The sequence below is a fragment of the Mugil cephalus genome, chromosome 1, assembly GCF_022458985.1.
Source record: "Mugil cephalus isolate CIBA_MC_2020 chromosome 1, CIBA_Mcephalus_1.1, whole genome shotgun sequence".
Classification (NCBI taxonomy): Eukaryota; Metazoa; Chordata; class Actinopteri; order Mugiliformes; family Mugilidae; genus Mugil; species Mugil cephalus.
The window spans coordinates 34977739-35002365 of NC_061770.1; the positions used below are offsets into that span (position 1 = coordinate 34977739).

General features: G+C 42.5%; 1 protein-coding gene across 2 annotated transcripts in view; it reads left to right on the forward strand.

Annotated features, from left to right (window-relative positions):
* The window catches only part of eml3 (EMAP like 3), a 54531-nt gene that overhangs the window by 7401 nt on the left and 22503 nt on the right, over nucleotides 1–24627 (forward strand). The window contains exons 2-6 of one of the 2 annotated variants that reach the window (XM_047600773.1): nucleotides 18354–18530; nucleotides 18616–18730; nucleotides 18892–19380; nucleotides 22068–22178; nucleotides 22423–22451. In XM_047600773.1, coding sequence (XP_047456729.1) covers nucleotides 18354–18530; nucleotides 18616–18730; nucleotides 18892–19380; nucleotides 22068–22178; nucleotides 22423–22451 — 921 coding nt within the window. The remainder of the gene's footprint in view (nucleotides 1–18353; nucleotides 18531–18615; nucleotides 18731–18891; nucleotides 19381–22067; nucleotides 22179–22422; nucleotides 22452–24627) is intronic. The other variant, XM_047600782.1, reaches the window with a different exon arrangement.

Genomic DNA, 24627 nt, shown 5'->3' on the forward strand with positions numbered 1-24627 from the left:
TAAAGAATGAAAACATACAAACTCTGTCCAAAAAACAGTGCCTTTTTATTTTTAAGGCATTTTGTGGCATGCAAGTTGAACAGAACATTAATTTAAATGATATAAATATAACTAAGACTAAGAGATAAATGAACCGATCTTAAGACGTTTACCCAGTCTGCATCTCTTGAGGTGAAATCCAGCCAAACTTTTGACAAACTTTTGGTTTTAGACAGTTTGAAGGTTCACTTCCATCCATGCAGGTGAAGAATTGATGTCAGGTCACGTGTAGCGTTAGCAACAGAGCTAAGAGGGCTAAGCTTATTACCAATGCAGTAGCACCGAAATCTACGTTGCCTTTCGTTCTGGTTACTACGATTAGCATCAGCCATTGCGGTACAGAGCACCATTGTGCATTACCCAATTAGGGGATGCACTATTTCAGATTTTGATTTCAGAAGTTGATGCCAACCAGAAAGACCAGAATAGAAACACAGTAGAGAGTAGGAAATGGCCGATAACTTATCGTACCGTCAAGAACAATCCCTACGCTGAGAATTAGCCAACGCCAATGCAAGCACGCAGGCTAACAATGCCGATGCCCGTACTGGTCGGTATCATCTTAGAGCTCTCAAGACAGAATGTAGTGACAGATTGAGTCAAAAACATGGATTGGATTTATTTTTGTAGCCCATCCCTACTTTATTCCCACACACTTGTTATGTTTGTTGCTAGTTTGCTGCAACGTCCCACTGGACTCCTCAGGTGTCTTCTCAGGGCAGCAGTCTGATTGGTTGCACCGAAAGAATGGGAGGTGGACCAGGGATGAACCAGGAAGTCAAAAGTGTTCTCGATCTTGAAGTTCACTCAAGCAGATTGCATGCACACACACACACAGTGAAATGCTCCAGGGCCGTACAAATGCACAAAAGCCAACTCGCTAGCTAGTCTCCAACGTTGTCTATTCACTGCTGCAGCCGGCTGATAAGGTGTGGATTTGAAAGGAGCTTAACGCAGCTTAACTCCTTTACATTTAACTGGAATCTGTGTAATCTGTCACACGTGTAAACATTACGCAGATTAAAGCGATGGATCTGTAGCCACAATCTAGATGATAATACCTCGCGCAGCTCAGCGGCAGAGGCCGTGCAGCCGGTCGCACGTCATGCAGCGGGGAAACAGAGAGCGCGTTTCTCACAGATGCTGCTCCTCTTTCGTTTCGCTTATCAGACGGGACCTTGAGCGCTCATGCAGGGGCGTGCAGGATGTTGAGAGGGTGGCGAGGCGTCAAAAATCAAAGAGAGAGCGGCTTCTGTAGGTGGTTGAGGTCATTGCGCAGCACCTTGAGGTGAGAGGTGGAGGTGAGTGGGTGGACATAAGCGTGTGAAATGTGATTGTCAGTCGAAAATGCTGCAGGAGGCTTTTCCTTTTTAAAGGCACATATGGAGATTTTACAACATGCTGCCTGTAGAATAAGTTCAGCACACGTTTTGGGCAAGAGGCAGTGGGACAGATTTACAGTAGGAGATTTACAAAAAGTAAAAGAGGAACTCAATCTTGTGCACCAGCCGGCTGCAGGAAAAGGGTTGTGCAGCGGCTTCCAAAGAAAATCCTGGATCAGTCTAAGAGGCTGTGGATCTGACAGGCAGCCAGACTCTCACAAGACCTGGAGTGACCCGAGAGCTTTTCAGAAAAGGGGGAAGAAAAAAAAATCAAATAGTAGATTTACACTTTTAGCTTTGGGCACAAACTCTCCTGCTTTTCTTTTTTTTCCTTCCTATTTTTAAGATGATAATTTATGTGCGGCTTTTCGTCCTAATACCACCTAAAATCTCGGAGGCCTTGCGCTCACATGCACGCGCTATGATTCACCAGTGAAATATGTTTCTGCAGAATTGTTCTGATTCATTTCCCTTCACATTCTGAATCATAGATTTATAATAATAACACGGGCCAAGACACTTTAGCCTCCATCTACAGTGGTGTGAAAAAGTGTCGGCCCCCTTCTTGATTTCTTATTTTCTTGCACGTTTGTCACATTTAGGTGTTTCAAACTAATTTAAATATTAGTCAAAGATAACACACGTAAACACAAAATTAAGGTTTTTATTATTAAGGGAAAACTAAATCTATGGCCCTACATGGCCCTGTGTGAAAAAAGCGACTGCCCCCTTAACCTAATAACTGGTTGGGCCACCCTTAGCAGCAACAACTACAATGAATCTTCCATAGCTCCACTCTTCTATAGTTCCACTCATCTCTGCAGAATTGTTCATGCTGGGTTTTCCAGCATGAGTTGCTTTTTTAAGGTCATGCTACAGAATCTCAATAAGATTGAGGTCAGGACTTTTACTCGGCCACTCCAACGTCTTCATTTAGTTTCTCTTCAGTCATTCAGAGGTGGACTCGCTGGTGTGTTTTGGATCATTGTCCTGCTGCAGAACCCAAGTTCTCTTCAGCTTGAGGTCACCAACAGATGGTCGGACATTGTCATTCAGGATATTTTGGTAGACAGCAGCAAGTCCTCCAGGTCCTGAAGCAGCAAAGCAACCCCAGACCATCACACTACCACCACCACCACCACCAGATTTTTACTTTACATATTATGTTCTGTTTCTGAAACGTCTCAGATGTAATGGGACCCACACCTTCCACAATGTTCAACTTTTTTCTCGTTAGTCCACCGAGTATTGCAAATTTCCCAAGAGTCTTGAGGATCATCAAGATGATTTCTGTCCAAACCGAGATGAGTCTTTATATTCGTTTTGCTCATCAGTGGTTTTCATCTTGGAGCTCTGCCTTGAGGCCATTTAAGCCCAGTCTCTTTCTTATGGTGGAGTCATGAACACAGACCTTAACTGAGGCAAATGAGGCCTGCAGTTCTTTGGATGTTGTTGTGGGGTCTTCTGTGACCTCTTGGATGAGTCCGTCGCTGCGATCTTGGGGTAATTTTGGTCGGCAACTCCTGGGAAAATTCACCACTGTTCAGTGTTTTCACCATTTGTGGATAATAGCTCTCATTGTGGTTCAGTGGACTCCCAAAGCTTTAGAAATGGCTTTACAACCTTTTCCAGACTGATGGATCTCAGTGACTTTCTTTCTCATTTGTCCCTGAATGTCTTTGGATCTCAGCATGATGTCCCAATTTTGAGGATCTTTTAGTGTACTTCACTTTGTCAAGCAGGTCCTGTGAAAGTGATTCCTTGATTGATAACAGGTGTGGCTGTCATCTGGCCTGGGTGTGTCTAGACAAATCGAACTCAGGTGTGATAAACCACGGTTATGTTTAACAGGAAGGGCAAACACTTTTTCACACAGGGCCACGGACTTTAGCTCACTAGATAGAATAAAAGTAATACTTCAGATATTAATGAATACCTGTCTTATCAGCTAAACAAACACCACTTTCTTTGTGTAAGTGTATGTAGTAGGTGATTTGTTCCAGAGAGTTCATGTAATTGATGTTGTTAATAAAGAGATCAGTAGTGGGACAATTTATCTGAAGTCAGGTTAGTACTCGCTGCCAAGAACATCTTTGTGAGAGGCTAAGTATCCTCTGTACTTGAAAGATGGAGACGTATGAATGTTGTGCTGACGGTAAAACCCAAGATTTTTTAAATTACTGTGGACACCTCTTTCCAGAAAATCAGAATAAATGGACATGGCCAGAGAATGTGATGCACAGCTAAGAGTTGCGTGCCAGCTGTTGAGGTTTCTGCTTTCAGGGTGATGAAAGGTTTTTCCTACTGAAATCTCTACTGAAAGTCCGAGAATTGGTGGACGACTGCGTACAACACTAGAACTTCAGATTCTTTAAAATCGACTGTTATGTGATGAAAGTCAAGTGAACACTGACGAGTCTCGGATGACGTCACACATTAAAAACCCAGTAGAAAGTAATTAAATCTATATTCTTGACCTGAACACATATGCCGAGAACAGACAGCTCATGTTCTACATGCTTTGTGCTGCAGATATTTATATCCTGGATAAAAACAGGCTGCAAGTCAGCACCAAAGCCACCAACAAAAAATGTGATATATCTCTGAAGTCTTCTCCGTGTCCTGCAGCTACAGGTCTAATACCTTTATCTAACAGCTGATGTGGAGACTCCTTCTCTGCTGGCGTTGGACCGTTCCTCTTCTAGTATTAGCAGATGTCTTTTCAGATGCATTGCAGTAGGACTGTAATTTTATTTCAGGACTGTCATGTCACGGTAGTATGGGTTTCATCTTTAGTAAAATATTTCCTCATACCTAGGGTTAGGCCTTAGGGTTAGAGTTAGGACTTAGGTTTAGGGTCAAGGGTTAGGCCTCAGGTTTAGGGGTTAGGGTTAAGGGTTAGGGTTAGGCCTTAGGGTTAGGCCTTAGGGTTAGGCCTTAGGGTTAGGGTTAAGGGTTAGGATTAGGCCTTAGGTTTAGGGTTAGTTTGCTGCAATGAACCAATGGACTCCTAGGAGGTCTCTGTGTTATATTTAGGTTTACTTTCACTTCTATTTAAAGAAGCCACAAGATGAGGTTCCTGCAAATCACCTTGCAAATGTTTATGATGGTGCCTTCAGGGCCTAATGCAGCTAAAGCTTTTAAAACATTTAAAGAGATGAAACAAGACTCTCTGTTCTACATTGTCCATTTCTGTGCATCATTTCTTCTTTTTGTGATACCCTTTTGGGCACAAAAGTGTGACACTGAAACGCACAGACACAAAAAGAAGCATTCATGTGACACTGGAACATCAAACTCCTCACCTTACACGACACTATTAGTGATATAATCTCTGTTTTTGTCTAGTGCTTTTGACTACTGTGTGAACAAAACACTGCTATGGTGTAAAGAATTCAATGTGGATCAAAAGTCCTGCTTCTCCAGAGCTGTTGCCAAACAGCCATGAGTCACTCGCAGTCTTGGCTTGCAACTGAAAAAATGAAAACAAGAAAACCAGACTCTCAAAGTAGAGCGGGAAAGCAGTCATGCATGCAGACATGTGTGTGAGTGAGAGTGTGTGTTTGTGGATGCGGGTACGCTCTGGTATGAAATGGAAACTGATATGTTGTCTTACGATGTCCTGCTAATGTGTGTGGTTGTGTTGTGGTTTGACAGTTCTTGCAAAACATGAAATGATACAAAACACAAAAAGTAAAATTATATGGAATACAAACTGATCCATGCTGGATTTATAGTTGGCTTCAAGATGAAGAGGTCTGTCCAAGCAGGACTGTAACACACTGTGTCTGGTTCTTTGATTTAAAAAGTCAAAAGTCGTACATAATGTTTTCTTGCGAGAAGTTAACGACAATTTCCGAGGGGCCCTTTGAGATTCGAATGTTGGACGAAAGATCAAGACGTTGAAACAAGAAAACAGAATGTGTGAAAACTGTTATTGTTTTTGAAGGTCAGCAGTGATCCAGGGTTTGCAGGCGAATTATTGCATGTTGTTTGTCGTAAAAGTTAAATTTTCAGAGATACACTGATCAGCCACAACATTAAGACCACTAACAGGGAAGTAAATAACTTTATGACCATTTATGTGTGACAATTCAATGTTCCACTGGGAAACTTTGGTCCTGGCATTCATTCATTTGTGTGGATGTTACTTATACATATAGCACTCACCTAGACCAGACCAGACACCCCCACTTCATGCGCCATGACGCTCTTTGATGGCAAGAGTAATCTTGCAGCTTGTTCGTGACACCTCTACTGAGCAGAACTTTTTTCTTGTGTGGTATCCAACAACTATTCTGTGATTGGTCAGAAATTGGAAGTGGATGTGGTTAATGCGTGAAAGCAGAAGTGCTAGCGTCCACTTTGTGAGCTCCCAGATGTTAATATTCGAGATTAGTGTGACATCTAAACTCTCCTGGGTAGAGATCTTCATCCCGTGTGTGCATGATGAATGAACGGAGTGTTCCAAAGGATACAGTCGTCATAACAACTGGCCCACATCCGAAAATAATAAGAAAAAATCCTCTCGTCGTCTATCTGCTGCATCTCCCACAATGCTTAGTGTGTGTGATGTATTCTGCAGTGGGAGTGGCCTATGAGAACCTCCCCGGAGTTCGTCACTTTCTATAAATGGCTATAAATGGCCTGGCCAAAACCCTAGCAGCAAAAATAAATTTCTCACTTCTCACGGAGCATGTAACAAGATTTAGGAATGTTTTAAAAAACAGCACAAGGTGTTGACCTGGCCTCCAAATTCACTAGATCCCAAACTGATCAAGTATCTGTGGGATGATCCACCATAGAGGCCCCTCAACCTATAGGACCCAAAGACTAACAACATTCAGGATGCCCTCAGAAGACCCATGTCCATTCTCTGATGAGTCACAACTGTTTTGGAGGCACAAATTAGACCAACACAATATTAAGAAGATGGTCATAACATGATGCCTGATCGTTGTAGAGTGAGTTAAAGTGAGCTACTCTAGATTGACCTTTGTGAGAAAGTGCCTCTCCTTTTCTAAACCAACTTCCCACATGGTTTCCTATCATCAACCACCTGCCCACCTCCATCTCTGAGCAAGCTCTGCACTAGTGCACTAGGACTTTCTACAACCTCTTTCCTCAAAGACATTTGTGTCATTCTCAAATCTTTTGTCCATGGCCTCTAGCATCCTACTGTCACCCTACCGGAAGAAATCTCGGTGTAATTGTTGAGTCTGCTTTTAAATTTGATAAGCAGATCAGTTCAAGATGTGCTTTTTAAAAGTTAAGTAAATCAAGTCCTACAGCCCCGCACATGATTTTGAGAGGATAATTCCATCCTATTTAGACTACTGTAACCCTCTGTACATCCGTCTAGACCAGTCATCAGTACGCCTCCTGCAGGCTGTACAGAGCGCAGCAGGAAAACACAAAGAGACCACATTACACCTGCATGTGTCTCCGTGCACTGGCTTCCAGTCCATTTTAGGATTCATTTTAAAAATGTGTTACTTGTTTTTAACCATTTACCATGTTGTTTAAACCATCTGACGCACATCTGAGGGTATATGGGACATCAGTAGCTTTTTGAACCCATCAGAGCTCTGGACACTATGTGTAATTTTCTTTCTGATTTCATTGCGAACCCAGAAACGTCAGATTTTTTAACTGTGTGCCGACTTTGATTCCTCAAGAGCAATACCACTTAGATTGATTCTGACTTTTGTGACAGAAACTTTGGAGGCTCGGCCTTCATAAGAGATCAAGACCATGCATGAGCTCCACAGTGTTCATGCACAACATTCAACTGACTTTGGGTTTGTCCTCAATGGACATTTTTTATTTTTATTTTTTTTCCAAAAAGGCTGGAATGTTAAGAGCCTTAATGACTGGGCACCATCTTATCTGTCACAACGTTCGTCTTGCTGGCTGAAGTTAAGCAGGGTATCTTAAATTTTAGTTTGGCTCACATTTATTTGTCTTATATTAACAGTGATTGTTGATTTATTCGTATCGTTCTGCTTGTGCAGCGTGTTGACTTTAAATGTGCTTTAGAAATAAACACTGACTTGACTTGGGTTTGGATGTTGTATCTTCAACGTATTTGTATATATATTTGGGCATTTACTTATTACCTCATCCGTGACCAGTAAAACCCAACAATAAAACATTCCATTCATGTAGAAAACCAGCCGCTTAAGTACGAGATCCCACTGCCAAAAACGGATCATGTGAAGAAGCTCTTGTGCAGCCGCAGTGGGTGTGGTCCCACCGAACCCAAGTTAGTCGTCGCCTCGCAAGAAATAAAACATGTCCTCTGTGAAAGCAAAGGATCGATTAAACAGAGCGCTCATGAATAAGTATTTAAAGATTTGTATCGTGCTATGTGATGATTAAGATATCAAAGGCCTTGTGGAGTCTTTTCCTGGGGGGTCCACTTTTATTGAAAGTTTGGTATTTTTATGTGCAAGCAGCGGTCACATATACAGAGGACAGTTAATAGGTTTTCTCCCTCTGGGCAAATTCAGCAATAAACTGTGCCTTTGGAGGAAAACTCCAGCTTCCTGTTTGGTGTACCTTCCTGTGCAGAGCTGACGTGATAAAGACGGTATGAGACTGTGTCCAGAGTCTGAGTCTGGAGGCAGAAAAGACAAATAATCTCACTTTTAGAGACAATGAATTCACTCTGGCAACTTGGAGTCACTGTATTAACTTTTTCTTCCTCTTCATTGACTCACATCAAAGCTGGCAAGAAGAGGAAGCACGATCACGTGACTAAACATGTCTGCTGCGTGGAAGAACTCTACACTGGAAAATAAAGTCGCTCAGACAGAAATATGTAAATTATGGATGTTTGGTGAGGTGGCGATGGTTTGGTTATGGCTAATCAATATTTCCAACTTGATTTGCAAAGGCAGCACAGAAGCTTCACCCGTTTTCAAGTTAAAATATGTAAAAAAAAAAAAAAAAAAAAAAATTTTCCTTGATTGTATGAGGACGAGCTTTCTAACACGTTACAAGTGTTAAAAGAAGAGAAAAGAGAGCGTTAGTGAGTTTATGGCAGCACTGGATGACCAGAACATTTATGGACTACGGCTACGAGCTACCCTCTTGAAAGCTAGGAAGAGCTACCATAAGGTAAGAAGCTAGAGAAAGATACTGTTAGCTGGGATCCTAGGAAGCTAGGAAGAGATTAGCTGGGGGGCTAGCAAGAGCTGCTATAATTTAGGAAGCCAGAGAGAGATGCTGTTAGCTGGGATCCTAGGAAGAGATTAGCAGGGAGGCTAGGAAGAGCTGCTATTAGCTAGGAAGCTAGAGAGAGATACTGTTAGCTGGGATCCTAGGAAGCTAGGAAGGGATTAGCTGGAAGGCTAGGAAGAGCTACAAGCTAGAGAGAGATGCTGTTAGCTGGGATCCTAGGAAGAAATTAGCTGGGAGGCTAGGAAGAGCTGCTATTAGCTAGGAAGCTAGAGAGCGATACTGTTAGCTGGGATCCTAGGAAGCTAGGAAGGGATTAGCTGGGAGGTTAGGAAGAGCTGCTATTAGCTTGGAGGCCAATAATCTGGGAAGAACAACAACAAACATTGAATGGAGCGTTTAAACGAAGGAAAAGTTTCCTGGAGTTTAATCTTCCAGAGAGGGTTAAGGAGTTTATGGCAGAACATTTATGGAGTAGAGAACACAAGAACAAGCTCCTCTCGCTACATTAACTTTGACTTAAAGAAAGGTTTATTGGACCAAATCCAGTCAACTCTAGGAGAAGACAAGGAAAGACTTTAGGAATCTACTGAGGAGGGCATTTTCTTTATTTAACATCCAGTCGATACTGAATATTAAAAGATCGATATCTTCAAGTCTGGAGACGCATTTTGATACCGGGTGGGAGCACGAGTACAGATTGAGAAGGTCGGATGTTAATGTGAGATCTGCTGATAGGCCAGTTAATGTCACATCACTTTATTTGTTCCCAAGGGGCAAAAGGGGGCGGGTAGCTAAAGATAGACATAACCACAATGAATAGACACGAGGGGTGGGTTTAGGCAGGGACTTCACGATACGATATGTATCACGATACTTGAGTCACGATACGATACTTCATTGCGATATTGTAATGTATTGCAATATTCTACATAGTTCACTGAGAAATTTGTGGCTTAAAATACACATCGTATATATGTACATCAGATGACATCAGTGATAATTCATTGGACAAATTGAGTCAACAAACAACATTAATCCAAATGATCCATTTCCAATTTATTGCACTTGTACAGAAAAAGGCCCAAAACTCAAAACTTTTCGGTTTCTTTTAAAATTGATATTAACACATTCAAAATAAATATTGTATTAGAACAAAAACTATCGCGATATATTTTACATATCAAGATTTTTTCCCACCCTAATAGATATGAAAACAAAAGCACACATGTACCGCACACAACAATCCCAATAATAAGACAGCGGCAAAGGCGGAGGATTAGGATATATTTTTTCTGACTAGCTTTGCAGAAAGAAAGCATTGAACATAAACAATATCATCTTTCAAGAGATCACCACCGCGTTACTAATTGTCTGTAGTTTTGCGTTTCCTTCTGTGTTTCTGTGCAGCTGTTGTTTATCTTCTTGGCCCGTCTCCAGCTTAAAGCGTTTCCCGTCTCTTATCAGGGGTCTGTGCGGCAGACTGAAAGTAAATAGGTGACGTGTGTTTATTGATGGTCTTAAGAATCCGTAACACCTGGGGATGAGTCGGGACGATGGCATCCATCAACCAGACGCAGGGCCGACCGTGTAAAACTGTAAAAACCCAACATGGGCTAAAGTGCGAAAAACATAAACACAAAAAAAAAAGCTTCACGGATGTTGTTAATCCATCAGTGTCTGAATGTTACAGTCGGATCGGGTTCTCGCGGGCTTCAGAGTGTTTATTTGCTAATGACGGCGAAGTCTTTGATGGTGCTCGCTGACTGATGAAGCCTCCTCCGAGGAACAAGGTTGGAGGTTTCAGCTTTCAGCATGTGTTTCTGCTTTTCTCGGCCCTTTCCATCATTAGCCTCGTTAAAGGAGGGCTGGAATGTTTTAATTGTTTATCATCAGGTAATAAGGGTTTAACACGGCTGTTAAAGCTCCAGGCCACTTTCCATTAAACACAACGAGGCTCAGTTCCTCCCCTAGTCTGAACTTCGGTCTGTTTGATTTTCTTTTAGACTATTTTGAAATTAGAAAACTAATTAGCTTGACGTTCAGTGGTGATCGACCGCATGAACACAGCAGAGAATTTTAAAAAGCCTGGTAACTTTGATATGGAAAAGTTAACATCCAATATGAGTTATGGACAAGGTTTAAACAATACAAAACCAAGACAGCAACTTTGAGTATTAACCCCACTAACACAAAATGACACAAGAATCTACTGCTAACTACATCCAGGCATTTTAAAAATGATCAGAGAGGTATCAGGCTTCAACAAAACCCAAACTTTTCTAGTTATTTGGTTTAGGTCTGTAATCAAGGCCAAAGGCATCGTAGTGTCAAAATGTCTTCTTCCTCCTCTGTTTTAAATGCGGCTGACGAACATCAAAGCTGCCAAATATAGAAGAAGAAAAGAACCAAAAGCACGTGACTAATCTTGACTGCTGTGAGGAAGAACTTTACGAAAAAAAATAAGTCAATCAGAAATTTGTAAACCAAAACAAATGCTGAATGCTAAAAGAAGAAAAGGACAAAAATATTCCAGAGAGGGTTGGGGAGTTCATGGCGGTCATTAAAACATCAGTATCAGATCGGGGGCAAATCAAATAAAAACAAAAACAAAAAAACAGTCGTTCTTGGTTCTGAAACAGCAGCAGAGCTCCACTACAGACAGCAGCTGTTAAAATATGAATAAGGTATAAAAAGTATGAAGGCTAAAATGACTGGATCAGTGGCTTCAGCTCATTTTAGGTCTGTCATAAAACTGAAACCGAAACCTGTAGCGTCACACTTTCTTATTCTACTTTTGTTTTTGTGCCGGTTGGGTAGCATCAAAAATATAAGAACATGTCATGTATAAGCATGTCTGCTGAGAGCTACAAATTGGATGTTTGGTGAGTTGGTAGCAGGGGGCAACCTCCGGGCTGAGCAATGAAGCCCATGCCTAAATTCAAATAGCTGCAGTTCATCAAGTGGCCACTTGAGGCTCCAAAAGGGAGCAAATCCCCATAGATCCCCATGTTAAAAAGCTCAACTTCAAAGCATGTTTACAGCCTGGAACAAAAAAAAACTTTTCACTATCACTACTATTTCACTATTCATGGCAGCTTTACGGGATGTAAATTTATTTTCTAACTCATTCGTTTATTTTTTTCTTATTAACGTTTAAAATTCTGCACATTTAAAGGAGTTCCTGCTTTGAGTGACAGGTGGTAGCCTGAGCTAACAGGTGGCGGAGCGTTGGGTGGGCGGGTCTCAGCGTCCTGGCTGGTTTAGCTCCACCCCAACACGACCTCCGCAAGGCCATATTTAGAATATCCGAGTGTGGGCGGAGTTAAGCTCGTCCAACATGGCGACCACAGGCTGCGCCCATTTCTGGCTTCATTTTATGAACGGTCAACGTTTGGTAGTAGTTGATCGTCATTCAATACTACCAACTTGATTCGGGTAATTGTCCTCGGCTTCTGCGCATTTTTTTAGTGACAGTGTTCAACAAGAATGGATAATCCCGACGGTCGTATCTGCAGGACGGTTCGTTGACAACTTTTAATCAAACTCAAATAAAGACACAGACTGCTTAGACAGATGGTTTTATTGGATGTGGGTTCACATTCCTCTAATTAGCTTTTCAGCTAGCTGACGTCTGCTGCACGTTTGTGCAATCGCCCGTAGGATTACCGTAAACACATCATGGTTGACCAAAAGATTCCAGCGGTTTCTGAAAGCTGAGGCGTTGCCGTTTAAGGCTTTTATGGGTTTATTACGGTAATTTCACTTTCTCCTCTCCCACAAGATTAATACACTATTATAACATGCGGTAAATTGCAAATAACTGACAGACATTAAAAGTTTCAGGTATCCTGAAAAAGTTTCATGACCTTTTTAAGGTAAAATGAGTTGAGGCTGAGGAGTTAAAGGGTTACCATGGCAGCCACATCCTCCAAACTCCTGGCAAAAGTGGGCAAAGATGTAAGTAATTGTATATATATATATATATAAAACACTCTAGGCACAGTAGTCATGAACAAGCTATTTTTGCACCGCGCTGTAAAACACGTTTTATTCCTGCTGTAAAGCCAGGTATTTTAACGTGGAAGTCTCTGGGTGATTATTCTTCTGGTGCCAGCTTTGTGAGGTTTTGGCACTTCCATTTTTCCTGCCCTCAGGTTGCTGTTTGGTAAGAGTGTTTTTTTTTTTTTCATCTACACCGCATCCCAAGTGCTAATAGGCAATGAGCGAGGCAGAAAGATAAGAGACACCGATCAGACACATAACATTATGAGCACATTCCTAATATTGCGTATGTCTCCTTTGAGTTGTGACTCACCAGAGAATGGACATGGGCCTTTTTAGGGTGTAGCGGATGTTGTTTTAAGGCATAGTGGGGGCTTTTGGGTCCTATGGGTTGGTTCCGTAAGCCATCCCCCGGCATCCTATTGGGTAATGGCCATCAAGGAGTGTCATTGCTATGGGGTGGGGGTCTAAGTAACATCCACATGAATGAAGTTCAGGTTCAAATGTTCCCCTACAGAACACTGTACCAACCGGTGGTCATAATGTTGTGGCTGATGCCCTCAGTTTCAGTGGTTGTTAAGGTCGAGGTGACTTTCCTGATATTCTCAAGCTAACGCCATGCAACGTATGACAGAGCTGTCGAAGACGCGGTCGGCGAAAGGCAGAACAATGACACGCCTTCACAGAGCGGCGAGTGAGGAATCATGTTGCGCAACGGGCTGTCATCACAGCTGTTAGAGAGGCCTCGTCATGTGCTCGGCTTTGAACGTATCGGGAGTTCCAAGTAGGCCTAATTGTTCTAGGAAGATTTAATGGCTGCCAAGATAGAACAGGTCTGGTTGTCAGGCAGCGGCGCTGATGATGAAATCCCCTCTCTGCTCCGCTGGAAACGTCTCTCTCGTAAATGGCAGTGATTCACAAACCTGACGAGCCAGAACATCCCACGAGGCCTCGGTCTTACACTCCTTACCCCCCAACCAGCTTGAGACACATGGAACCGTTGGCTCCCAAACGAATTTGGGTTCCATTTACAATACGTTTATGAAATATGTTCCAGTAGCAGTCAGTCGTAATTTGAGGGTATTGACAGGAGCCATTTTTTTATACACAGATGGCTAATAGGTGTATTTTATATATTTATTTTTTTTAACCAAAAGATTTACAACACCGCCTGAAATGCCGAACAAATGCTAATCAACCGACCGTTGGGTTTCTTTTCTATTTTTGGAGGTTTCATTTTCAGAATATTTAATGCTTTATTGCTGGTAGTAAATCACCACTGAGCTCGTAGAACTCACTGGACCGTTGACTTATAGTCGTTGTCATCCTGTATATCTTATCAGAACTTATCAGAAAGTTTATCATTAGCCGGCTTCCTAGCTCAGCAGTTGATGCCTAACCTTATTAATGTTTCCCTCTGAGTTTTATTTGGCTTGTTGAGCTTTATTTATTCAGGTAACCGCCGGCTCAAGAGTCGAGAACTAATGAGTTATAAACAAGAAGGTAACATTTAAAATCACTCACTCAAAGCAATTAACAAAGAAAACAAATATTATTGCAAATCGAAAGCTTAAGAGGCTTAATGAACACCAACTGTCAGCAGAGACAAGGAAACAGGTTGAGATAAAGGGACGTTAAAAAAAAAAAAGGAGTGGCCATTCACACATGAAAGAAAAACAAATCTCCTGGATTGAAATGAATTAACAGGAGTGCCGAGTGAATGGCTGCCGTATGGGAATTTGCGCAGTTTGTTTCGAGGCGATGAGTCACACCGTTTGGAGTTCGGGGGAAACACTCAGATTTGATATTTGATATCGGCCCACAAGATCTGAGAAAGTGGTAGGCGGTTGTGTTGATCACAGAAACCCTTTTGTACCGAAGCCTCTCATGCATGCCGAGGATCCCGGGCAAATACATTAAGCTGTTGTTTTTAATCCTGGAAGCTTTACTAAGGCGGTCCCATCAAATTTTTTTGTCTGTTTTTTTGCCCCCACTCCTAGTTGAGCTGATACAAATCTTTTAGTGTTCAGTGTTGTCCAACCGAGATCCAATCTGATCTAAGATAAGCAAAAAGTTAGTTAGTTATTCATAAAGGCTTGTCTTATTGTACTTGTTGTACTTGTAATTCTCCTGGATCACATGTGCATTGTGCAACTGGATAAACTCCAGTAAACTGTCAAAGCTAATGTAGCGAGGACAGGGAAGCTGCTTCTCTACTGGAGGAAAGGGCTGGACGAGTTCCACAATCCTCTCTGTGAGATTTTTGTTCCTGATGCCGTGTCTTGAGACCACACAGCGTTCAGTTTTTATTGTTGTTGTGTGCAGCACAGTTGGGGTGGTAATTAACACTCAGTGCGTTGACATGCACACTTTAATGGGGCTCAAAATTGGACTTTCTGAATGTCCCAGTTTACATGCAACCGAGAAAATCAAATAACTGACGGGAACATGTCCTCCTCCTCCACACTAGGTGGCGATATGTGTCTTTTTAGCGGGTTAATACAGACCCCTTTCCGGTTGACCTTTTAAGTCAAATAATAATAAACGTGGAGCATTTCAAACAACAACCAGATGGATAATAGTTCAGCTTTTTTAATCCCGTATGTAATGTGCACTACTTCTGCCGCAGATAAGATGGCGCCATCCCTCACGTACTTCTTCTACCAGCTCTGTTTACCTTCTTCCAGGGTCACTCCTTGTCCAGTTAAAGCCCGATTAAGGCGAATACATGCCGGAGAAAATTGATTTCCAATCTCATTATCTGAGTGTCTTAGTTGGATAAGGAGAACGTGTTTACATGAACTTAAATTGTCCAGTTAAAGTCGGATTAAGGCAATATTTATTTATTTTTTTTTACGTGCATGTAAACCTACTGACTGATACCTCACTGGACAAGGTTCTGGGTTCGAATCCATCGGCTTTCTGCATTCTCTCCAGGTACTGCAGCTTCCTCCCGGTCGCCCAAAGACGTGCTCATTAGGTTCATCGGTGATTCTAAACTGGCTGTAGGTGTGAGTGTGAATGGTTGAGATAGACTCAGCCTTTCCCTGAGTGTAGTCAAATCAAATCAAGTTGTTAGCATAGATTAACGATCACATGCTATCACCTCGCCAAACATGTGCATCAGACAATTTCCAAATGATTGAGTAAAATACTTCCACGCAGCAGCCAAGTTTAGTCGCGTGATTTTGATTCTTCTCCTTCTTCATGGAAGTTTGGCAGCTTTAATGCTAAAACAGAGCGTCTTATAAGTACAAAAGATTCCACTAGAGGCAGTTCCACTGATTTTGTTCCTCCCAGGTTTAAGTGTAACATGGGGAAGGAACGTTTTTTGTATGTTGCGGTAACTTTATGGAATAGATTGCCGGGAAATCTTAAAACCATTTGCAGCTAGACAGGTTTATGGTTTTTTTAATTTTTTTAAAGCTGGATATTAAGTTCTACTTCTTCTAGATAGACCCTGATTTCTAAGTGATCATCTGAGGGGTTAGTGAGACGTGAGGTTTATGTATGATGATATATTTATCTCTGATGAACATAGATTTAAATTTGATTTAAGATTTAATTGAGTGTTGGGATGGACCACGTCTGTAGTGATTGATGTTGTTAATACACAGAAAAGCTTGTTGAGTGTAATTGTATGACTGCCTTCGATTAACGTATGCACCATTCTTGCCTTGTTAGATGCTTTGGTAGAGTTGGTGTTATTTTAAATGAAATTGTCAAATAAATCAATCTGGGTGGTGAATGAAAGTTAATTTGCGATGACAAGCAGCCAGTGAAGGTGGTCAACACCTCTGAACGCGATGGGTAACTTCCATTAGAGGTTTTCAAGTGCGAACGGTTGCCGGGCTTCAAGTCCTGCTCCCTCGGTTGTTGGTGTTTCGGGGAGTGGTTCATTAGCACCAACGGCTAACCCCTGGATTGATGTGATGTGTGGTTGGTTTGGTCGGTTGAGTTGAACATAGGTTTGGTTTGACTTCGGGTTGTCTTGAGTTCTGACTGTTGCATGTCCAGAGGCTGGAAGCGGAGCCGGAGGCTGTAATTACCAGCACTGTGTAATTCCAGCTTGTGGATCTTTGACTATTCGCCCTTTTTGCTAAAATAGAGTCTGTGACTCTTTTAAAGGATTTGTGCAGAAACCAGTGGTGTCTGTGGGAGCCGACTCACCTACTTATTACTTCGGTTAACGCCTGCCTGCGCTGCGTAGGATTGCAGTGAAGAAATATAAAACAACTCTTAAAATGGCCCAGTGAGACTTGAGTGGCCGAGTAATCGCACAGAATGCAAACACAACTGAGGCGTGGCTGGAGTGGGAAAGTGTCATTCGTATCCTGTGACACAAGAACAGGAGGAGGCGTTCGACATAGACAAACCTTTTACACCAGAACGAACACAAACTGTAGCTCCACTCCACGTGCAGTAACGTCTTCTAGAAGCTTTAGACACTGTTTGCTGTTCAAACACAAACGTGTATAATCCCCAGAAAACACGTGTATGTTTGTCTTTCTTTGCATACACATTAAAATGCTCTTTTACATAGTTGTTTGCATGCAGTTCAGTCCTAACCCCATCCCTTCCATCCAGATGTGAAACACATTTTGCAAAGTCCTGTTACATTAAGGGGAATAAACCTTCAGCTGGACCGAGACTGAGTTGTTTAACTTCCTGAACGTTTAAATGGTTGGAAAGGCTGAATGTGTTTTTTTTTTTTGGACTCTCTTACTTGTCATCGAAAGACAGAAATTGCATTTGGCAAGATGAAGTAAAACCCAAAACTTGAACCCAAAACCAGAGCGCTACAGAGAGAATGGAATCTGTGCTTTATTTTGGCGAGATAGAACTTAATTCTCAGTCCTTCGTGTCCTATGGGTTGAGGGGAGGGGTCTCTATGCTGGATCATCCCACAGATACTTGATCAGTTTGGGATCTAGTGAATTTGGAGGCCAGGTCAACAGCTTGTGCTGTTCTTCATGTTTTTTTTTTTTTTAGTTCTTCCTAAAGCTTTTTTGTGTGTGTGTCAGGCTGCATTCTGCATGGGATTGGCTGCTTCAAACCATCAATGAGTGTCATTACTGTGGGATGGGGGGTTCTGGTCTGGTTTAGGTGCCTGGTACATGAGTCCATGGGCAGTAGACCACATTTATACCAACATTTAGCATTATAGAGACATTCGAGATGGGTGAAGGAAGGTTAAATCCTACACATACAGCAGTATCTTCATTGTCATTGGTCGATGCTATTTACTTCTCCTGATAGTGGTCATAACAAAACATAGTGTGACCATGTGTAATCATGGTTTTCATGTCGGTGCTAGAGAAGGCGTGGAAGCATTTTAATAGAAGCTCAATATCTTGATTTCACTAGTATTAAAATGTGTTTGTGTACATTTATTATGTTGTTTGGATGTTCAAATACTTTAGGGAATGTGAGCTAGACGGCATTTTGTCATATCGGACGACATATTGAGTGATTAATTATTGTTTATTGCCGCCCAAATTGTGCAAATGATTTGACCTTTGTAGATGTCTGTGAAGGTGGAGAAAGGCATCCGGACTTATGGAGTTTCTTGAAGCCGATTCATCCGAGTAGCTTCCTCAGGTTCTAAAGGACTGGTGCAAGAGTTGTGGTATAAATAGGAACATCTGCGGGTGTTAACCATCAGAAACTAACCTAACTTCTGTCTGTTAACCACCTGTTGTTGGAGAAGACAGTTTGACCCTGACCTCTTCCTCCACTTTGCAGACGATGTCTCGGCGGACAGCAGCGCCGAGTTCCCGGACCGGGCGTCCATGATGGAGGTGCGCCTGCAAGCGCAGGAGGATGAGATCACGCTGCTCAAGTCCTCGCTGGCCGACGCTCTGCGCAAAATCCGCATCCACGATCAGCTCCTCCCGTTGCTGAAGCAGCAGCTCATAGCGAGTGGGTGACGTTCACGGACTGCATCCGTCCAGTGCGGTGGTGTCGCTCAGAGCTTACTAACCATTTCCTCTGATACCCCCCTCAGTAAACCCGGGCGCTGCACGGGTTCTCAACCAAGTGTGCGGCTCAGATGGTTGCACCAGTGTCAGGAAACTGTCCTCCAGCTCAGCCTTCGATGGCATCCGCCACCCTCCAACCAGGTACTGCACCGTCAAACCAGGGGCTTACAGAGACACAAATGAGGATGGACCATTGTTGTATCATTGTGCCTTAGTGGTGTCCGTGTACTTGTGTTCATATCTGTGCGTGATCTTCCTATATGACTGTTGTCTGGTGCTCTCAACCCTTGAACTATCTCTAGCCAACCTTCAGACAGCATTGTACCCAATGCTAACGGCCACACAGGAACCCCAATGTCCTTGGAGTTCCGAGCCAGACCAGCAACACTGGACCGGTCGACCCAGACCGAGCCCACCCCATCCGAGCAGGACAGGGTCCCTCTCCCCAGGCAGGTCCAGAGCCTGCAGCTGGAGGATGCCCTCCTTCCAGGGCAGTCTTCGCTTGAAGGGAGCCGGGCCAAGCTCCACCGGATCCCCGGGATGGAGGAAGAGGACGAGGAGCAGGAAGAAGACGAGGAAGACGGAGGGGAGCAGGAGAAGGACCTGACTTGGACGTCGTCGGTGGAGGAGCCCATCCAGCCCACCACGATCCGAAGCCTCCAGAGGGAGGACTTCCAGGACGGGAGCTGCTCTCCAGAGGACCCAGGTCCTGCCTCTCTGAGAACTTCAGACCAAAACCTCAGCCCCCGATCTGGACCCCTGTCCCCCATCCAGGAAGGACAGAAATCACTGTGCGTTCGTTCGTCTTCTCGCATCGTCGCCGCTTCCTCCGTAACCGTAATCATCTTTCCCCAAATCTGATTGCATGATTCGCAACTTGGATGAATTAACCGTAACACTGTTTCCCTTAATTCTCACTCTGCAAAGCCCAGTTGTGCTGCAAGCAGCATGAAGCCTTCAGCCTCAGGTAGCCAGGGTATGATTACATAGAGCCGGAAACCCAAGGGAGATGACATGTTCTGTCGTCGTGTGCTTTCTTTTCCATTTGTTTGAGCGAGGGCTCTCGGGGAGTGGGGAATGGAGGAGGGGGGGAGGGCATAAAGCTGTAGCAGAGCATAATGGTGGCACTTGTTCGCAGCAATCGCACTGACACAGAGATTTGAATCCAGTGGAAAATGTGACGTCAGGATAATTGACTGCGGTACAAAAAAGAAAAAATACAAAGCAGGGTACGGTTTTGGATTACAGCTTGGCCGAGAAAGGTCGCCAAGGCTGTACAGATGTAACGTTTGCGTGAAGTGAAAATGCTTAGATGTAGAATATCCGTCTAAACAAGCTGCACCAATGTTATTGTCCGTCGGGGTAGACCGTCCAGACTGGTCCTCTAAGTTACGACTTCACTGTAGCCGCAAAGGATTAGAGTTGAAGGCTCTGTAAGGAGATGCAGATGTCGGGGGGATTTGCAAGTCAACTGGGTTTTGCAGAAACACACAAATTGCTAATGCAATTCCACACTAACCTTTTAATCCCTCCTAACGGCGTTGTCCTCAAACAAAATCAACCTCTTTCATGCTGGGATCAGTTTTCTTCCGTGATCCTCTTTTTCCCAAATGATTTCCTCTCTGACAGTGAGTTTTGGACCACTGCTGCTTTTGTTTACTGGTGCCGTGGGTTTGTTTTTGTTCAGTTTTCTTTCTCCCGTTCTCTTGTTTCTCATGAGATGTTTCGTCTGAGTTTCACTTCCTAGATCTGAGCCCGGTGACATAAACAGCAGAGTTGGTTTTATGTTCTGTAAGTCTTGCTCTGGTGAGGCTGATGGTACACCAGGAAACCTTACAACTCACCGCATGTTTGTTCTTATACGTCTAACTCTAATTCAGTACCAACTCTCTCCGTCCTCTGCAAGCTGATCCTTCAGGGTTATGATCGGCTTTGCCTCAGTATAGTTTTAGGAAAGAGATGAATGACTTTTACATCATATTTAAACCCTGCACATTGATGAACTGCTGAAACAAAACCTAATAATGATCATATAAACCACCTAGTTTGGAGGAGAAAAGGAAAATGAAACTCGACAAGGTGTAAGTGAAAAATCTGTTGAAGAGTTTTAGAGCTACTTCCTTCTCGGGATATAAATAGGTAACAGGGTGCTGGTTTGCTTTAACCTCCTGAGACCCAAGCATTTGTTTGGAATGCATCTTAATTTCTTTAAGATGAGAATAAGATCTTTAGGTATTTAAGGATTAGTAGGAAGCATAAAAAATAAGCATCATCTTTGAACTGGAAGTAGGTTTCAAAAAAATATGTGAACACAGGGATTATTTAATAACAGTTTAAGTCACCAACGTGAACCAAAATATAAAAGGGTTTATTTTAATACAAAAGAAGAATTGGAAACAATGAAATCCCAACGTCCTCAAACGTGTACGTGTGAATTTGTTACATGTTTCATGTCACATCAAACTAGAAAAGTTAATAAGAATAAATAAACAAGTGCATTGACCCTTCGCTATAAGTACATGACAGACAAAAGTGTCTCCTTATGAAGGCAACAGGTCTAAATGAAGCAGAATAAGAAGCTGCAACAAACCTAAAACATAATGTCCCCATATGAGGACGCAAGGTCTCAGCAGGTTAAAATGGTAATATTATCAAGCAAGGCTAACATGTTGAGAACCTAAACCTTCTGTATGACAGACTTGGGTTTGTTTTCATTCCTTTTTTTTTCCCTCAAAAAGTGAATATGATTTGAAAATACTAACAATAAATGATGAACTCCTCTTGCACTGTACTAATAACAGTTTCCTTTCTTTAAATTTTTAAATTTTCTGCATGAATCACCACCTACTAACTTTTTCCCTTGAACCTGTCAATGTTTAAGATATTTAGAGTTTTCTATTATTGTAGTATGTTATTTAAATGAAATTATTCTATTTCAACTAGAGGTGGGCGTTACCGGGAATTTTGGTATCGATCCGATACCAAGCAAATACAGGGATAGTATCGCAGATGCCGATACTTTTTTACTTGAAATATCATGATCATTGAATAACTTTGTAATTTTGCACAGACTTGGAGAGAATGAAATCTGTGAGGAGTAATTTACTGGACATACAGGAGAGAAACTGTAACAAAATTATCGATCTCATCGTGCTAGTATCAATCCAATACCGATACTAGCCATGGGTCAATACTGTTGATATTTCGATATATTTATCGATCGATATTCCAGCCCTAATTTGAACCTTTAAACCCAGAATTTAGCTACCTGTGCACACTATTGGGTCATTTACCTGCACAAAAAATCATAATATTTCAGTTTCATTAGTTTGACAGGGTTCTCTGTGAATATCCGCTGATACTTTCAGGTCATTTTTATGCAGAAAAATTTCTTAGACGTGAATAAATCATTTAAGCAGCGCGGTCTGTGGACTCGTTGACACGTGTGTGTGCTGACTCTTGTCCTGCGATGCTCCAGGGTTCGCAGGAACAGCGAGAAACTCGGTAACCCAGAGAGGCAGAGGAAACGTCTGGACAAAAAGGCGGCGTCCTCGGCCAACCTCCTCACCCGCTCCCCCAGCCTGGAGAAGTGAGTCTCGCAGCACATCACTCACACCCGTCACAATGTCTCAGTTTTTCCTCTGGCTGCCGTAGCCTGTCGCATATCTCACATATCTCAGCAAAGAAACACTCGCTGGAACGTCGATGGCCCCCGTGAATCATAATAATATTAATAACAAACGTTCCGTTCTCCTGAAGCCCTCACAGAAGACTAATGTGTACGAAAGTGATGTCCTGCATCTGTCTGACGTGGTTGTTTTCTGTCTACACAGTCGCGCTAAGGACCTGATCACCAATGCAGGTGAGGTCATGATACTCTTTCTGTTTTTGGAAACTTTAATTGCCTAATGTGATGCAAAATATCCCAGCATTTGGTTGTTAACTCAGATTTTCTGCAGCTCTCATAACTTCATGACTCCTGATGATTCCTTCAGTATTTTAATCATGCGCGTACAAAAAACTATATTTATGTCACTTATTTTACTTTAAGTTCAGACTCACTGGGTTTAAAGTGAGTGTGAAGAGGGGAGCTGTGTTGCTTAGTCGCTCACATATCTGATCGGACACTTCCTTACACTACTCAGAAACCCTCTATCAGATCAGTCTAATTCTGTTTGAGTTGCTGTACCTCTCAGGTAAAGGCTTTGTAACAGTGACCTTTTTTCGCCATCCCAAGAAATTTGGTGTTGGTGGTCGTTGTTTGTTCTGTTTGAAAATGAAACTCAACAAGGTATTTGTCCAAACAGTTTAGCTGCTGAGACGTTCCCTTGGGTTCCTCTGGGTCCCTCTGGTTCCTCTGAGACTATAGGCACCTTCACAGTTTGTAAACAGTGTGACGTTTTTTGAGGGGCGGGGCTTAGCCGGAGGCAAAACATCTCAAACTCAATAGCCTGTAAACACGTGTTAGCAGAGTGGACGAAGTCTGGTCTGTCTTTATCAAGTGAAGCCTCTCCAACAAAGATATTACAAAGAGTAAGTGGAACCACGGTGGAGGTAGTAAATGCAATTGGACATCCTTGAAACATACATCTAATGTTGAGTTAGCTAACAGTTAGCATTAACATGTAACAAGAATCCCCCAAATAATGATTAAGATGAAATGAATAATTATAGATTATTACTTAATCTAACCAATAATGTTATCCAGGCTGAAACTGATGATGTGTTACATATTAATCTGATCTGATTAATCTGATAAGAATGAGCGTCTGAGTGTAGTTGTTCCTTTCTCTTATTCGCCAAAGCCGAACCAAAGTTGTCTGCGACTGGCAGTGGGTGGTATGTGATAAAACTTCAAGTTAGTCATTTAGATTTTTTGGTTTTGGCCCCCTAAATACAGCAAGATGTCATTTTCATGGTTGAAAGTGACAGTGTTTGCCTCAAACTTCCCACAGGGTTTTGCCTCCAGCTAATGTCACAGCATTTTAGACCGTGAAGGGGTCTATTATGGAGTGATCTTTGTCGTCTTCAGTCTGTCTGACTGCAGATTAGACTGCAGATTATTTGTGGCTTCCAAACTCTTTAGAGAGGGATCAAAAAAGAGAAAAGATTGCAGTTTGCAAAAAAGTATAAAAAGTCTTTATTTAAGACCTGCCTACGCACACATGGTCCGGTATCAAGGTCACCTCGGAGAAATTAACACAGACAAAGAGCTGCAAAGAGAAACTTGTTGATTGCAAACATGTAAGTAAAGTTTGTATAGACACCAGTGATTATCTGCACTGCGAGTGAGAAGCTGCAACGCAACACGTGCAGTTTGCATTATCCCACGTCCATGTGTTTAAATGAGGGACTTTTCCCACGTGCTGGTGCGGCCTGGCTTCAGTTTACACGAGGCCTGAGTTGAACTGTACCTTCTGTTCTTGTGCCCAGGCAGCTTCTCTCCGGTTCACACATGTAGCCATTTGTAGTCAAAAAAAAAAAATAAAAAAAATAAATAAATGAGTGGATTTCCCAACTGACCACACTTGTGGTTAGCGTAGCTTTTATGAGTCTGTTGGCCTTCAATCTGGTTTGGGTTAGACCCGTTTTTAGGCCTCATTCCTTCAGCAGAAGACGGTCTCTCGCATGATTTGTGCAAACAAAAAGCATTTCTCTCGAGCTTGTGGAATTCTTTGAATAGGCAGTTGCTTTATAGTTTCTAAACATTGTCAGCTGTTCACTAGTTGCAGCGGTTAGAAAATTATCACAAACTTGGAGGCAAATGTGGCCGATGCTGATTCTGCTGAGCAGGATGGTTCCAGAGAGAGAAAAATTTAAACAGATGCGACACCTCAAACTTCCTGCCCCAGTTTAACATATCTGGAGTTCCATGTTAGTTTTTGTTTGAGGAATATGTTTCTAATGCTATAGACCCTTTCATGGCCTACGTCACTGTGATGTCACAACGTTAGCTGGAGGCAAAACAGAGGGAAGGAGGCGAACACTGTCACTTTCCCACAGGGAAAATGTCTCACTGCATTTGTGGGGCTAAAACC